Here is an 18,602-nt window from a genome sequence, read left to right as displayed (position 1 = left end):
CTTGTATCTGCATAATATATTACATAATAGATACTTGTATATGTATGTACTCATACAGTCATACCTGACACTTGTATACACATCAAGGTATTATAGGGGACTGGAAAAAATTTATTATCATATAAATGGCTTTTATAAAGGGATAAATAAACACCCTGTAGAACCTCATACTCATACCATTTATAAACATACCTGGCTCCTCCATAGCCAAAGGTGGTGGAAAAGTTGCAGACAAAAAGAGAAAAAAGCATATTGTAATCCTGCCATACATGAGAGAATAACAAATAAGGCAATTACTCCCTAATTTGTACAATGCTAATTACATAACAAATGCCTTTTGGACCACACGAATTTCCACTTTTAGTACGGCCACCTTTAGATTTTTTGGTCTCTTGTGAAGCAATAGAAATAGTTTTCTAGATTCTTGGTCACTTTCTGAATCAAATATTGTATTACAACAATTTAAACTATTCTGAGAATGAATAGAAACGAAGTATTGGTTCATATTTTATCCCCTGATTATATATACTAACTTACTATGCAAATAGAAAACTAACAGATAAAACACAGATTAGCCGTACCAAATGAATATTCAGAAGGAACAGTAAATTTCTCATACCATATCAGATTGTGTTATAATTTGCGAGGAGCAATCAACTACTTGACCAAATATTGGTTTAGTGGCAGAAATAAAAAAAAAAATTGATGTGTAATAATATGAAGTTGATCAAATGATCATTTGGGTATGAAACATATGGCTTAAGTATTATTAACACTTTTTAATTATACAGTGTGGTAGTATAAGAACAGCATACATATGAGACTTGTGGCTGTTAAACAAAATCAGATAAAATCAAACTATGAAAATACCATAACTTCAAAAATAAATGAATTAACTAAAACCTATGTGTCACTCTTGATTATAGCCTGTAACTGAATATGTAAAAACTATAACTTCCTCAGTCTAGAATTCATAGTTACATATGAAATTTGAACGATCAAAAACAGATGTTACATTTACTAAATAAAGATTAATTACGCATAAATTTTTAAACATATCCCCACTTAAATGGAGTGCTAGATATATGATGGAAAAAAAAAAAAAAAAAAAAAAAAAAAAAGCAGCTATTAAAAAAGGCATGTGTACTTGCGGTTAACAGTGAAACCTTATATATGAGAAATTAGGACAGTGTCACAGTTAATTCTGGGAAAAGAGAGTATATAGTTTTAAATGAAATTGAAGTTCTACCTAAAAAAATGGGAATAAGATTAAAAAAAAAAAAAAAAAAAGAAAGATTCATTCATTTTTCTATATGTTCTATCAGCTTGACCAGATCATCATTAAAAAATGATGAGTTCAATAATTCTTAATAATCTGTCTCGTAGTTAGTCACTTTCTCAATGAACAAAATCACACATTTCTTTATTTCTTTCTCTCGTTTTCATAGGCTTGCACTTAGATTATATGTAACTTGTCATAAAGAGATATGGAAGAGATTTGAGAAGGTACTTAAGTCCGAAGCAAAACTTTTGGGTTTCTACAGTAAAGATACTTCTGAGATATGACTTCGCCAAAAAAAACAAAAGAGAGAAAAAAAAAATTAAAAAAAGATGTGCTTAAAAATGTTAAGCATAGTCTCCCATTGTAATCTTGAGGCGTCAACATTGGGAAATAGGAAGGATTATTTCAGGATAATTCCTTATTATCCTTTTAGTTAAAGGTAGCTACGTAAGGAATTTTACTAGTTGCCCGAGCAGTATAAATACAAGGGTGTAGCAACTCAGAAAACTCGGCACAAAACCAATAGCCTTTTCACAAGTTTCAAAAGATATAACATCATCTCAAGCTTCTCATCATACTCTTCCACCAAATCAAAACAAAAGAAGAAACCCAAGATTGTTTAAGTCTCTAAATATGGAAGTAGTTCAGCACTTAGTAGAAGGAAAGCCAGTGGTGATATTCAGCAGGACTTCCTGTTGTATGTCCCACTCAATGAAACAGCTTATCAGCAGCTATGGAGCAAATGCAACAGTTTATGAGCTCGATGAAACTCCACAGGGACATGAAATTGATACTGCATTGCAAAAACTTGGGCAAGTACCTAGTGTGCCTGCGGTCTTTATCGGGCAGAAGTATGTTGGTGGGGCTAAAGAAGTCATCAGCCTTCAAGTTCAAGGAAGACTGGTGCCAATCCTAATGGAAGCCAAGGCCATTTGGGTTTGATGATGCATCAGATTTGTAACCTTTTCTTCATTTTTTGTTCCCCTATTTACCCACTCTCTACATCATAAAGAGTCTCTTAATCCTCTATCTAATTCAGCCCTTAAATCAGGTCTGGAACTAGTTTTGTAGATCATGATTATAATTTATAATGTAATATATGTTATCAGCACTTCCAAAACTTTACAAAAAGTCATTTGTACATGTACATTTTCTTTGTTTGAATCCTCCATTTTCATGATGCTCAATGATCCAAATTTTATAACATTTTAAACCTAATTTTCAGCTAGAAGTCTAACATAAACCATAAGCCAACATATTTACCTTCATCCCTCTGATGTAATATGGTACTGCAAAGGTGGATGTTCACTCCCCTAAAGGATCTTCATATCATAATTTTAATTTACCTGGATGAGAAAATATAATTTCATTTATTTCATAATTACATGTTTTGCTGAAAGCTGCTATTAAAGGATCATAGTTGGGGGAAAAAGAATTTCCCAGGCCACCAAACAAGTATATCACTGCAACTTAAGCATCAAAACAAAGGAACTTGTTTTGAGCAAATCATAATGGCAAAGCCAATAGATGACCAGCAAAAAGAAGCTGCAATAATTATAGAACTTACAATTAACACTCATTATTAAAGGCAAAAAATCACACAAAATGTACTTAAATGAATTTCACACATTAGACACTCAAGAACACAAAATCCAAATTATCAGTTGTACAGATCTTATCCAAAAATTCTAGTTTAACTAGTTATGTCCTTATTCAGTGATCGCTACTCCATGGTTATGAACTGTGATGGTCATCCAAAATATATATTTCATTATTCATAGCCTCACAATTTGATCATATATCAATGAGCAAAGCTTTGAGTTCGATATGTAGAGTACTGGATAGTAGAAGCATTCAGTTAGTAATTCATATCTTGTGTCATATTGTTTTGAACCATGTTAGGAACCTTAGTCCCGAAATGATTTGAGGTCGGCCAACATGAATTTTCATAAGGAACCGTACGATATTTAAAAAATAAAAATAAATAAAAAAAATTACTAACAAAATAACCATTTGAAAGAGTTTGAAAAAAGTTGAGTAAAGTGAGAAAAAGATAGCATCCAAGAAAAATTAAGGGAGTTTTAAAAGAGAACTAAGAAAAAAATTCAATGTTTTGAAAAAGCGTTTTAAGGAGTGGTTAAAACATAGAAGTAAAAAAACATAAAGGTTTGAAAAATCTATAACATGGTAAATTATTTCCAATTTGTTAATCCAATCCAAAATGGCATGCATTTTAATAACATCAAGATACAGATATACAGCTCTTTCTTTTTATTGGACCTTATACACTAGTAATTGCAATATTAGACAAAAAGTATACCTGCTATTAGTAAATAAGGCAGCTAAAATATTAAAAATTGTAAAGAGTTGATTTCTAGGGGAGAGATGCAAATACGGAGGCTACTAGCTAAGTTATTCTTTCTCTTGTTCTTTCAAAAGTAGAAATCATAGAAGAGAATGGAGAAGGAAAAGAATGATGAATTGTGATCTATTTAAGTAAAGGTACAGGGTCAGGAGTCAGGACTGTATATATTGACTTGTAACGAATCAATAAGACTAATACAAATAAGAAACAGATCTATACAGCCTATATGTAGGAAAGTTTTGTACATCAAGAGGATCCTTTACACCAAAAATCAAGTATGCTTCAGTGATGCATAGACATTACTGTATTTGACTAGTGGGTGCAATCACAGCAGTCATGATCGCAATTTAAAACCCTACATTATTACAAGTATTTTAACATTGTAACCTACTTAATAATTCTAAGTGCAACTAGCATATGGTGTAGTAAATGACATTTGATACAAGGCTAGTTTGGCATCGAAATATTATCAATGCAAAGTTGGATCTACAATACAGCTGATGGCTACCACATTTAAGGACTTTATGGTAATGACGAGAAATTTGTGTCTTTATGAAAATAAAGATCTGTTCTAATGTCTACAGGTAATGCAACTCGACCCCCAAATGTTTTCCATCATGATTTTGATTTTCATGTAGAAGTGGTATTGAGTATTGACTTATTGATTAATAATGATATTCTAGGAAAAATACATATTTAGGGTAGTGTTATGTATTAGGATTACCCAATGCAAAATTACAAGTGCTCCCATTACCGATTCCAAAATTTTTTGCCGCCTACCAAATGGGCGGATAAGTTACTTTCCTACAAGCAAGTCAGGTTTGTTTACAACACTGAATCGTAAAGTTACATATAAACAATAGAAACTAAGATAAAGGTGAAATCAAGATGAATTCTGCATACTCTACAGATTTTGAGCAAATCCAATTATTCCATCCAGAAAGCAACCAAGAAAAAAATTTAAAATATGGACTGTAGGGAATAAAAAGAGAAGGAAAAACCTCACCAATATGAAGAAGCCACGTCGAGCAGGGATCTTCAGCTAGGAGTACAAAAGGTTTTGTCCTGCATACATTGATCTGATGTCAAAAGTGAAGATGATTTTTGAAGCAGAATTGATAAGAATACTTTCAGAAAAAAGTAAACTTTTTCAATTATGATATTACGTATGCCACATTAAGAATGAGTATTTATCTTCAGGATCAAGAATAAGAATCCCTTTTTTTGTAGCATCCTATTCATCAGAGCATCAATAAAGTTAAAACAATTCACCAATAAGCTCTCTAGAAAGCTAGAAAGAGATGTTTGGATTGCAAATTTTGGCAACTTGCTTATCGTCATGTTTATGTGATGCGAGGAGTCGCTCTTGTATCCCTGTCTCTCTTTATTTTTTAAAAAATCGTTAAATATATAATCAGATAAGATGACTTCAACTACAATAACAGAAACCCTTCCGTACTTGGCCATTATCTGCAACCAGATTCTTTTTATAAGTCAAAATAAATATAACTTGCAGTCATCATTATATATGTACAAATATAAATTCAAACTACCGAGTCAAGATTAATATACTTCATCGGTTTCACAATAGTTTCATTATATTGACTCTTTACATCATTCTCAAATTAACTTTGAGCATGTACAGTACACAAGTATGTAACAATAAAAAAATCATTATTTTATTTGTGGTTGGTTTAATCTCAATGTATATATATATTTTTTTTTAACGACTTTTGTCGAAATATTATTATAGAAATTTAAAATCAAAATAATGCAAAAGTGCATGGATAAAATGATGCAATTATTGTAAATCGAAGAAAGTACTAATTAATAAGATAAGGCAACTTTACAGCCATGATGATAAAAGTGATAAACAACAAATTGATAATTGTGAACAAGATCAAAGTTTTTATCAGCCTGTAAATTGCAAATGAACAAACGACAGTAGACATGACAAATTTGTTTCTCTACTTTACAGTCCAAATGCAAGAGACTTTTTTGTTAAGCAAAAATTAAATGCAGATAAAAGTTATAGCTATGTTGTTTTCTTATTCATCTATCCAAAAAGTGAAAGAAAAAATAAAAAAATAAATAAAAAGAGTAAAGGAAGCGCAGGGAATCTCTGTAATAGAGAAATACCTATCTCTTATATATGAAGAGGTCAGTTGCCCCTAGCTTGTCACAGAAAGTGGGGAAAATTTTTTGGCCCTTGGGCATACATTGAGCTGGTTACATAAGTATTAGACGGCAGAATGTTGAGCAAAGGATTTTTTCCACAAACTCTGTAGTATGAGGCATATCTGTAACAAAAAAAAAAAAGTGATGGAATCTCAGTAAATATCTGTATTAATTTTAAGCTATCAACATAGATCAAGAATATCTAGAACCAATTAATTAAAGTATTACACGCAAGTATCTGCCACATCTAGTTCAGCTCTAACCTTTGTTAGCAAAATCTGGTGTGTATAATCTATTTTGTCTTCTATGCAGATGTATTGCTTAAACTGACAGCTAATAAATTCGCAAAAAAATCCATTACCCTCATTGTGTGCAAATTGTTTTTCAACATCAACAAAGCTTTCTATGATTTGATTGAAATTTTTAATTTTGGCTTATTACTAAAATCTTAGCGCAATATGGAGTCTTATAAGATCTTAACAAGCATGAGGCAGACTAACTAAACAGGAAAATTGGTTAAAAGGTTATTCAGAAGCATGTCTATAAGAGGGTAAAGACAGAATAATTTGAATTATCATGAGATTTATTAATCCAAAGCATTAAGGGAAGATTACAATTGTAAGACTGGTAAGATTACAATTGGAAGATTTATTAATCCAAAGCATTACATTCCTAGTTTGTCCCTTTCCTTGACCAATTATTTTTTTCTGCTGCAGTGGGAAAAAAGAACAATGACATACAAATGAACAATGATAAACTTTCCTAGGAGATAATTAGTGATAAACTAAAGAAACAAAAAATTGTTCTGAAGTTAAATTTGATAGAGGTTAGGTGGTTTTCATTTATAAACTGTCAATCCAATAAAAGGTTGCTGCTGATACTAAGGTACTGGCATTTATTAGACAAACCAAGACCGTCATGTGTCCTTGTGCAACAGACATACTACTTAATAAAATGCCCTAATATAAGTTGCTATACAATGCAAGGTAGGGTTAAAACTCTTAAAAAGGAGAAAAATGTCATCATCCACTAGCAATGGATTTAACCAAGAATAGAAAGGGACTACTTTGCTCCGCACCATATTCTTTATCAGACAACTCTTAGGAATGCTAGACTAGCACTCTATAAATAGAGGCCTTTACTTCAATAGTTTGATATACATGCAAAGAACCATTTGTCTTTCAAACAGAGAAAACAAAAGACCTACATTTTGAATCACTAATCTTGCTAAAACCTCTCCTTCTCATCGTACCATAGCTGTGGTAACTGCATCATGGATACAGTAAACCGTTTAGTGGAAGACAAACCAGTGGTCATCTTCAGCAAGAGCTCATGCTGCATGAGTCATTCCATGAAACAACTGATAAGCAGCTACGGAGCAAACCCAACAGTATATGAGCTGGATGAACTTCCAAATGGAAGGGAAATAGATCGAGCATTACAAAAGCTAGGGTGTAAGCCAGGAGTACCAGCTGTGTTCATAGGCCAAAAGCTCATAGGTGGGGCTAATGACGTCATAAGCCTCCAAGTCCAAGGCAAACTCGTACCCATGTTGATGGATGCTGGTGCCATATGGATTTGGAACAGAACCAATTAATTATTCAAGCAATTGATAAGGATTAAGAGAGGATAAGTAATTTTTGATTTCCTTTCTTAAACCTGTTTTTTGACTTTTTTTAAATCTCAACTAGCATATAGATTTAAAAAAAGGATAAGGAAAAGGAAAGCGAGTACTAGCAAGAATTAGCATAATGAGCTAAGGTGACCATTGAACCACCGACAACAGCTTATTCATAGACATTTATAATGAATTTTAATTGATTTTGTCCTGTTTGAAAAGGCAAATGCTGAATTGCTGAAATACTGTGCTTAATTTTACTAATGGCTCCCCCCACCCCCCCCCCCCCCCTCTCCGCCCTTTCTTCTGCCAGGTTGCCACATCCTAAAAATGAACGAAGATATATCCCTTTTATCACACTATAGAATATTAACAACCAAATCTGAACAACAAAACAGGGTGGGAGGAGAATCCCCCAGCCACTGCAGTAAAAGAACAGAAAGGCCCATAAAACAATGATCAAAGGTATAAGAAATTAGTCTTGTTTTTCCAAAATATGTTGAAAGGCAAAATATAGAATAACAGACTGGCACAGAGGAATTCTGAGCTCCAATCAATGGAACAAACAAAATTTTCCATCAGTCTCTATCATGTAGAACTCTACTGTTACTTTGGAATTTCCTTTCTCTTTATTCGTATTTACTTCCCCTCTTTGTTCTCTAATTCGTCCAGGTGCAGTTTTGTTTAGGTTCTTTGATATAGTTAAAGCTAACACTTAGAACTAGACAGATTAGTGATCATCTCTTATAAAAATTTATGAAAAATAGGCGACTCAAAGCTGATGTTCCATCCGTACTTGAAGTAACACTAATTGTATTCCACTTATACAGGCATGTCCGATCAAAATTGTCAAAGATTTTGGTAAGGAGTTGATTCCCTAGATCCTCAGATAAATGTCAAAAAACTGTAGCAACCCTAACAGTTTATGAGCTCAAAAAGTCACAAAATGAAAGGAGATAGTTGAGTAATGAGCAGCCTAGGGTGCAAACTTAGCATAACATTTTTCCATTAAGACATGCACAAACATTTAATTTAGAAGAAGAGAATAATAGTTAATAATGTATATCATAATTGGAATATTTGTAACATAGCATGCATGACATATATAATGATTTTTACAATGACCTGAAACTCAGTTAAGATTTAATAAAGTTCAAATCCCATAAATAAAGTAATTATCTGAGTTTGAACTTTATTAAATCATTTTTTTAAAAAAATCAAATTCGTTAAATAAAGTTCAATTTAAACTCAATAACTCTAATATACAAAATATACTAGAATCGTCAAAACTCAGTATTAATCAATAAAATTCAATTTTCATCATCAAAAACCAGCTGCAATCAATAATTATCAGTTGCAATCAATAATAAAATCAGACTAACAGGTAAAAAAAATGTCAGTTCAATACTCATAAATCAGGTGAAGATAACAGAGCCATACACTGCTTCATTGTCCAGTCATAAGCATACCATAAGTGGTTATCAGGCCCGTTAAACAAATCAAAGAGGAAGAGGGCTGCAATCCAAAGTGCATATGAACTATAGATAAAGCCACAGCCATTAGACATTAAATTCCTTTAGCAATATTGCAAGGAATTAAATAATATAAATAAAAGAAATATTTATACCTGCTCTTGGATCAAGAGACTGAGTTTGCTTTATAGTATTACTGTAGCAGATTTTTCCCGTTAGGGCAGCAGCACTGTTGCATTGTACCTTTAAAGGAGACCTTTAAACATGCATTAGTTTCTATCTTTTGTCCATGACATCTACACAACAAGAAATGATAAAACACATGATTACCATACATGTCTTGTGAGCTAACATAATCATATTAACTTCACAGTCATATGCAGAGAGAATAAAGTCCATCTTTCAAACTTTCAGGGATTTTCTTATCTTTTTATTCATATATTTTGTAGTTCTTTTCGAACAAGAGGTTACAAATTTTGATCCTGAATACATTAGCAGAAAACAATTTCATTTTAGAAGCATGACAGTTGGAAGTCAAACAAAAGATACCATAAATGAGAAGATTGTATTACACCAACATTTTTTGACAGCATTCTGTATGTCCAGTTTTCCAAACCAGTCTTCACAACTGAAAATTGTACATTTTATACAGCTTGTACAACAAAGTAAAATATGAAAGATACATTTTGTGTAGGATGAGGATCTTGTGTATTGAGAATATGAAAGGGAAAGAGATGAAGAACTGTTCACCAGTAATCCCCACAAGAACAGACTCCATCCTTAAAATGATGGAACCTCCTCACATCACGAAGAATTATCTCTCTCTTTTCAATCTTAGAAATAAACTTCGTAGCTGTATGGCAATCGTTGCAAACTCTTAGGTTCTTTGAAACACGAATTGTACATCCAGGAGGCGTATTTAGGATGCCAAATGCTATTGCCAATCTCTCACTATGCCCACATAATAGACTCTCCTTTTCCTCTTCGTCAAGATTGTGAAGAACACAGGAAGTGTCAGGAACATAACCCTCCTTTTTCATCCTTTCTGACAAGTCCTCTATGAAACCATGCAGCTGCTCACTTTGTGGGTGCAATACATCACCTGCATGGAATTTATGAACCTTGTCGCCGAACTCAATCCAACTGCATCCAGGTTCTTTTTTCACTCCCATCTGCTTCATATTTTTCCTGACTTCTGTTGCCTTCTCCCAAAGCCCAGCTGACGAATAGATATTGGAAAGTAAAACATAATGGCTATCTATGTGTGGTTCCAATTGAATAAGATTCCTTGCGGCAACCTCTCCCAGTTCTACATTCTTGTGCACCTGACAAGCACCCAACAAACTGCTCCAAGCACCTGTTTTATCATATTGAGCAGGCATGCTACTGATGAGCTCATATGCCGCATCCAGTTTCCCTGCTCGACCAAGCAAGTCCACCACACAAGCATAGTGATTACCTGTAGGATTAATCCCATATCTATTGCTCATGCTGCAAAAAAGATCTAGTCCTTCATTAACCAAGCCAGAATGGCTACAAGCAGCAAACACAGCGATAATTGTAACTTCATTGGGCTTCGTGTCACTACCCTGCAAAGCCTCGGCAGCCATTTCCCGAAACAGACTAAGTGCTTCCTCTCCTAGTCCATGCATACCATAAGCCATGATAAGCACATTCCACGTTATCACATTCTTCTTCGGCATAAGATCAAAAACTCTTTTCGACATATTCAAACATCCACATTTTGCATACATGTCAACTAATGCACTTCCAACAGCGACATCCGATGCCATATTGTTTTTTATGGCATAGGCGTGGATCTCTTTCCCTTTAGCCAGTGCTGATAAGGAAGCACAACCAGGAAGAACAGCCATAAGAGTAATTGAATTTGCCCTATGAAAAGTTCTTATATCATACTCATGTTCATCCTCACTATCATTAAGTCGTTGCATCTCATGAAGCAATAGAAGAGCCTCGCTGTGCTGTCCACAGACAACACAGCCAGTTATCATTGTGTTCCAGGAGACAATATCCTTATGTTCCATGCTATCAAATATGTTTTTGGAAATTTCAATCTTTCCTATCCTAGAGTACATATCCAATAGAGCATTTTGTACGTAAGTATTCCTGTCAAAGCCCAATTTGATTACAAAACCATGAATACCTTCTTTATCTAAGAATTCTTGGCTGTGAACAGAGGACGGTAAAACACTTGCCATAGTGGTGGGATTCGGGGAAACCCCTGCAACTTCAAGCATTTCAATGAAAAGCTTCAATGCGTCCTTAAAACGTCCATTTAGTGCATAACCAGCGAGCATAGCATTCCAAATAGCTATATTCCTCACTTGGGTGTTATCGAAAACTAAACGACCACTAGTTACCTCTTTGCAATTGCTATACATATCAACCAAAGCACTAGTCACAAAAGTATTATCACTCAAAATTTCATTTCTAATCACATAAGCATGAATTTCTTTTCCTAAATCCAACAACTCCAAATGAGAGCAAGCAGGCAAAACACTTGCAATTGTTACTCCGTCCGGCCTAACTCCTTTCTGAACCATAAACTTTAAGAACTTTAGTGCTTCTATGAAACGATCATTCTGTGAGAATGAGCTTATCATAGTATTCCAAGTGACCAAATCTCGATCCTCAAACGTGTAAAGCAATGATTTTGCATAATCAACATTTCCCAATTTTGCATACATAGCCATCAATGAATTAACTATAAAAGTTCTCACATCTCCCTTCCTTAAACTATAACCATGAACTTGCTTCCCAAGCCTCAACCCATCAACAACCCCCAAATTCCCACAAACCGACACGATACTCACCAATGTAAACGAACTAGGCTCAACATTCTCCTCTTGCATCACCCAAAACGCCTCCAAAGCATCCTCCCACTCCTCATGCCTACACAAAACCGAAATAATCGAGTTCCACGAAACCTGATCTCTCTCAGACATTTTATCAAACACCTTACGTGCATCCCTAATATCTCCACATTTCCCATACATATTTACAAGGGTATTATCCACAGTAGTTGAATTCGACCCATACCCAAGTTTAAACACCTGGGTATGAATCTGTTTCCCAAAATTCAAATCATAAAGGTCCGCTGCAACCTTCAAAATGGCAGGAAATACAAAATTGTCCGCAACAACACCCGCCATTAACATGGAAATGTAGGTGGAAATGGCTTCCATGAGAAGCCCAGAACGTGCTTGGGAACGAAGGGTTTCGACCCATGAATGCTTAGAAAGGATTTCTGAAGTGGGGTTTTGAAATGGAGCAGAGGAAGTTAGAGTTGCAGAAGGTTTTTGCAGCAATGGTGAACAGTTTTGATGGGTTGGAAGAGAAGAAAGAGTAGAGGAAGAAGATGAAAGAGGGAGTAAAGTAGGAGAGAGAAAATGAGTGAAAGAGGAGGACATTGGTGAGGATTAATTTTAAAGGTAAGGGCTCAAATTTTGGTAGTTGTGGTAGTTGATGAAGGTTTATCCTTTTCTAGTACTAGAGGTGTTGTTTGAATTTTTGTCCTTTTCTGGTTTGGTCGGATCTAATTTCAAATTTGAGTTATACTGAATTATTGTATCCATACGAGTCAAGATTTGAATCGAATATTTTTTAGGTCGTATCGATCGGAAGTTTTGCCACTTCTAATGGAAACAATGGAATACTCATGTAAATTTATACTCTTATTTATAGACAATCTCTTAATCATCTTTTTGAGATATATATGTCGAGAAAAAAATATATATATATATACTCATCACTCATACGATATCTTGTTTGATTCGTTTCAATACTATACTTACAAAATATCAAGCTTTTATAATTTTTGAAAAAAATTCTCCGAAAAAACCTTTAAAATGCCTCATTTTGCAATAAAAAACTTTTAATAGGATTTTTGTTTGAAAAAACCTCAACGATCAATTTTTTGTTAGATGAAACCTCCCCTCCCTTTTCCGTCATTGATCAAGGGTTTTAGGCATTGACCCCTTATTTTCTCTACTTGCAACCAAATTTAGGGTAATTTCCCCTCTTTTTTTGGCTCTTCAATTTCTTTTTTATTTTTTTGGAGCGATTTCCGTAAATAATGTTAAAACATATACTCGTCCATGTTATGCAAAAAATTACACATTCTCAAAACTTTAGAATTCATCTTCTTCGGAAATTGTTGTGGGATAGCGGGAAGAAGAGCAATCCTTTCGTCTCTTGTACATGCGCCTGATCAAGGGAGGAGATGCAACTGTTGCAGTAGTTGGAGCAGTGAACGAAGACATAGTAGAGTGAGGACAAGGAGATAAAATGGTAGCAGTGATAATAGTATTAGTATAAGATGGAGATGTAGTGATAGGAGTATTAGTAGATTGAGTAGTAACTAGGACGAGGAATGCTAGAAGATGTAGTAGTGGTAGGAGGAGGAAGCATAGTGTAACACCCCAATAATTCTCTCTTAAAACCTGTAAATACCCTGAACAATATCCAAGAGAATTACTGGCGTGCTACCGCCACGTGTTCAAACATTAAGGCTATATCAGAAAACAGCAGCGGAAAACCTAAATCAATTATAAATAAGTTTCAAAACCAATAATAAAAACCAAATTAAATCTTACAACTTGGAACCTTTAAGGCCCTTATTCAAAACCCAAATTAGTTAAAATAGTATAAAATGAAATTGAGTTTAATGAATTCAAAAGTAAGTGGCAAAATAAGTAGTGAAAAGTAACTAACACTCCACTCAAAATCCCACAACCTTAATGCGAATGTTGAATGTGTAAGAACCTGTAGTTAATCTGTTCTCCAATATTACAAGTGTAAAAATTGGATCGTCACAGGGTCATTGAAAGGCAAAGGCCATGACCAAAGAAAGACACACACAAAAGCATGCAATCAGCAAAGCTGAGTACATACAAGCTGCGAAACAAATAAGAAATCCATAACATGCTACTAATAATCAATCATCATGCATCATTAAATTAATTATAGACTCAACACACGACTCAACTATCAATTTATTAGGACTTCACTAATTAATAGTAGTTAACTCGTTTTATATCATTCATTGGATTAAGCAACAGACAAGGCTGTCCAACCCATGCTCCATTTGGAACATCAATAAAGAAAACCTCATGCCTCCTTTCGGAAACATCAATAAACATCCAACGACCACGGGCGCGACTCCGTGACCGTAGTTAGTATGAGATCTCACCTAACTCCTAGTTTTGAAAAGTATTTGAAGTAAGAGACTCGTAGATCAGACGGCCTCGAGAAAAGTACACGGCTAATACCCCATGTACCCCAACCCCTGATTGTCATTACTCTAGATGTGCACCAATCCAGAGTTTTATTGCTCATCCATCTTGCACTTTACGTGATTTACAGGTTTAGACTTGGTGATGACTCATATGCAAACAACACAATCAATCAAATATCACATCATTCCAAGCAATCCAAAGTTCCAATTCAATTCTTGATTTATTAGTGGCAAAAAATATTTAGTATTGAATCCTTTAACTACCTCGGTGTATAAACACCTTAAGTGCATAGGGCACTTCAATCCTGAACCTCGTCTTAAAGACTTTAATGAACTTCCTCTACTCAAATCATAATTAATTCATGAGAGAGTATTAAAAATTAACCTCATGGAACCATTATCAAAATTAATTCCACTTATAGACAACCAAGAATCCATAACCTTTAATTAATCATAACATATCCAATTGATAAGACAATCACTTATATATCACCCACAACCGTAGTCATATACTTATATCTCAAACATGCCTCATACACAATATACGGAAATCACAATGTATAACCAAACAATTTAGCCCAGTCTTCTCTATACATGATACTAAGTTCTCGATACATCCCTAAACATGCATCTAAAGACAAGGTTTCGTAACTCGTACCTGGTATGCCACTTTACTATTTAGAAATCACCTTCAATAAACTCCTCTCCTAAACCAAACAATAACATCTCAATCAATACCCAATCAATCAAATTTACAACAATACTAACTTACTTTAAAACTTTCAAAATCCAAATCAAACAACACTTTAAAACCTTCCTTTTAGTTAAAATTAAAGGCTTATATATAGTTCTTTAAATTTTCTTCATAAAAACCTTAAAATACACTCTTATACCTGAAATTACACCAAGTCTAAAGTCTAATAAAAATCTAAAAATTAATTAAAAACCCCTAATAATCTCCCTTTTTAATGGGTTCTCACACCCTTTAATCAAAATCACAATTATACTACTTTAATTTAAACATGAGGAAAGAGCTATTTAAGTGTCTTTGTACACGAGGATTAAATTATTTTTTGGTGCCTTAGTGTACTTAAGGTGTTTCTAACACCGAGAGATAGGAATTGTGGTGCTTTATGCGTTTAAGGTGTCTTTAACACCGAGGTGCATTTAAAAAGGGTTCAACATTAAATTTTATGTGGTCACTAATTATTCAAGAATTAAATTGGTATGTTTGATTGTTTGAATAATTATTATGACTGAATGATTATGGTTTGAGAGTCTCACCAAATCTAATAATATGTAAATAACGTAAATTGAAAGAGATTACGCACCAAAACTCTTGGAACGTATATACCTTGAGTATGAACATATGGGGGGAGTTATGGGGTTTTATATTTAACCATAACTTCTACTAGAGTACAGGACACTGTACATTCCTTTTATTATTATGCGCAAGAATTCCGCCACTTACGAGTGGTTATTTTATACTGGTACGGTTATCTCCCGTGTTAGTACCCCTTTATTGGGGCAGGTAAGGTGGGAAACCCGTTCGATGCGTAATCAATACTAAATAAATTATTTAGTTGCTTAGTTGAGAAATTTTGTTGTATGTTGCATGCTTGTAAACAGGTGGAAATTTTGTCAAAAACTACCAATTAAAGTGGGTGTTTTGAAAACAACTACCTATTAAATTTTTTTTAAAAAAGAACTACCACAAATTTATAAAAAGTTTAAGTAGCACTACCACTTTAATAATTCTAACTAGAATATTCGGCATGTAGGTTCTACTTTTTACCTTTACCTCATAAAATCATCATCTAAATTGACTAAGTTACCCTTCATAAAGATAAAAAGTGATAAAAAGTAAGACCCAAATACCGGATATTTTAGCCAAAATTGTTAAAATGGTAGTGCTAGTTAAACTTTTTACATCTTTGTGGTAGTTCTTTTAAAAAAATTTTAATAGATAGTTATTTTCAAAACACGTGCTTTAATTGGTAGTTATTAACAAAATTTCCTAAACAGGTGCAACGAGGTAAGTTGTGTGTTGATAGGTGATAGCATGTTAGTGTGTTTAAATACACTTATGTACTCGGCTTTGTTGATTGTGGGTTTGTGTGCTTTTGGTCTTGTCTTTACCTTGGTCCTATGATGACCCATTTTTAATGGAGAGTAGTGGAAACAAGTAGAGAGAAGTTTTTCAGGTGATGAAGTATATTCATGATGGGCATAGTGAAGAGCGAATCATGATAGTTTCCAGAAGTTTATGATGTGTTTAATGCTTTAATTATTTTTTATGATAATTATGGGACTAACGTAAAGTTTTGAAGTTGTTTTAGTTTTAATTAGGGCCTACAATGGTTCTAACTTGTAGGTTAACTTTGTTTGACTTTGGTTTGACTTTAATTTCACTTGGTCGACTTTTTAAGTTAATTCGTTTTGAATGTTTTTTAAAGTTAGTCTTCCGCTGTGTGTCTTTGATAGTTGCATTAGCCGTTTTCACGGTGGCGGTAATGTCTTAGATTTTCCTATTTCCAGTTTGAAAGAGTAAAACAAGTTTTTAAAGGAAAGTAATTTCTAGGATGTTACAGAAAGAGAGAGAGAGGATAGAAATCGGCAGAGAGTGAGGGAGGAGTGAGAAATGATAATAATATTTAGGGAGAGGGATCTATTTTGGAGAAATCTCCAGAATAAAAGAACTTAACCATATTGATTTGATGAAATGAATGGGAGAATTTAATTCTGTTGGTTGGGGTGATGGGGAATTTAAAGACTTGGAGTATTGTTGGTGGGAATGGTTATTTTAATTAATCAATAGGTTAGTTTAATTAGATAAGGTTAATAGTTTAAGTAAGTTGATTTTTTTTTTTAAAAGTAAGGGTAAAATGGTAATTTTAACCCTAAAAATTTGCTAAATCTTATATACTCCCTCCGTTACATATTACTTGCAACAAAGGAATATTTTACGTCTCACAAATAATACCCCTTTGTTGCGAGTAATATGTAACAGAGGAGTATAATTTAAGAGTCGTTTTAACGAGAGCCCTCCAAATCCCCAACCTTGCATTCTCATTCATTCCCGCTAAATTATCAAATTTCTCCAAAATTCTATCTACTTTAAGTTTCAAAAAAAAAAAAAAAAAAAAAAAAAAACTACATAAATATATTTAGTAGTAAATGGAAACTGCTTAGCTACCCAGCGTTTCTTCAAAAAAAAAAAAAAAGAAAAAGAAAAAGAAAAAGAAAAAGAAAAACTACCCAGCGTACATCAATTCATTAGTTTATGCTTTCATGGATAGCTGTAAAACAACTACTCTTGTCTATTATCCTTCCAATTCAATTCGTTATGGAGAATTCTTCTATAATTTTATTTGTTTTAATTTTGCAGTAGATTAATATATTATAGTATAATATATTTAGTATTAATTTAATATTATACATTCTATTAATATACTTAATATAGTAATAATACTCGGCTAACTTTATTGATATATTAGATTAATATTATAATAAGAGCGCTAAATCAAGCACAGAAGTTGCTGATGATATTAAAAATGATAGAGGGACAAATGAACATGCCAATACAACGACTAGTAAAGGTTTGCAGCTAAATGTTATAGGGGTAGTCTTGGTTCAAATATTGTAGTTGCCAGTAAGAAATATGAAGCTGCATTTGCAAGATGTGTTTTACAATGTAGTCCTTCAGCACGCAATGACGAGGAATTAACAAATGATAGCTTTGCAGTTGGTAGTTCAGTACAATCCTTACCAAAATCACTTGCTCATAATTCAAATAAAAGCTTCTTGCCAACAAATTGGATATTATAATATATTAGAACGTGTTATTGTAAATTATTGTAGTATAATATCTATTATAGCCTAATATAATTATAATATTTATTATAGTAATATATTTTAATATATATTTATATATATTAAAATATTATTCAATTCTTATAAATATAATAAACAAATACTACTAGGGGTGTTGATCTGTCTATGCAGCATCAAATTATTGATAGCCTTAAGATTCCTAAAGGTTCTTTTCCCTTTAGGTATCTTGGGGTCCCTCTTGCCACCAAAAAACTTTCCTATGCTGATTGTAAGCCCCTTGTTTATATGGTTCTCTTAAGAGCCAAATCTTGGACTACTAGATTCTTATCTTATGCTGGAAGACTTCAACTGGTAAAAGTAATTTTGCTGAGTCTTCAATCGTTTTGGTGTCAAATCTTTATTATCCCTAAAAAGGCTATTAAAGAAATTCAAAGATACTGCAGGATTTTTCTATGGACTGGTAGCACTGATGCTTCAAAGAAAGCCTTAGTTTCCCGGCATCAACTCTGCTTGCCAAAGGTTGCTGGGGGATGGAATGTGAAGGACATGGAGCTGTGGAATAAAGCTGCTGTGTGTAAGCTCTTATGGGCTACCTC

At 33.5% G+C, this 18,602-nt stretch overlaps 1 protein-coding gene and 2 pseudogenes across 1 annotated transcript; 2 read left to right on the top strand and 1 right to left on the bottom strand.

Annotated features, from left to right (window-relative positions):
• The first annotated feature begins 1,802 nt into the window (after positions 1-1,802).
• LOC145618014 (monothiol glutaredoxin-S1 pseudogene) lies at positions 1,803-2,468 on the top strand (annotated as a pseudogene).
• Positions 2,469-7,098: 4,630 nt separating this feature from the next.
• Positions 7,099-7,422, top strand: LOC145616853 (monothiol glutaredoxin-S1-like). Its single transcript, XM_081671575.1, has one exon. It carries the CDS (start codon positions 7,099-7,101, stop codon positions 7,420-7,422), a length of 324 nt encoding a protein of 107 aa, XP_081527701.1.
• A 2,037-nt stretch (positions 7,423-9,459) lies between these two features.
• On the bottom strand, positions 9,460-12,375 carry LOC145617286 (pentatricopeptide repeat-containing protein At3g57430, chloroplastic pseudogene; annotated as a pseudogene).
• Positions 12,376-18,602: the final 6,227 nt, after the last annotated feature.

This window comes from Chenopodium album, chromosome 26, assembly GCF_948465745.1.
Source record: "Chenopodium album chromosome 26, dcCheAlbu1.1, whole genome shotgun sequence".
Classification (NCBI taxonomy): Eukaryota; Viridiplantae; Streptophyta; class Magnoliopsida; order Caryophyllales; family Amaranthaceae; genus Chenopodium; species Chenopodium album.
This window is presented reverse-complemented; position numbering and strand designations above follow the sequence as displayed.

Bases quoted from the DNA above. Each gene is read 5' to 3' on its own strand.
- LOC145616853 (XM_081671575.1), top strand. From the start codon at position 7,099: ATGGATACAGTAAACCGTTTAGTGGAAGACAAACCAGTGGTCATCTTC.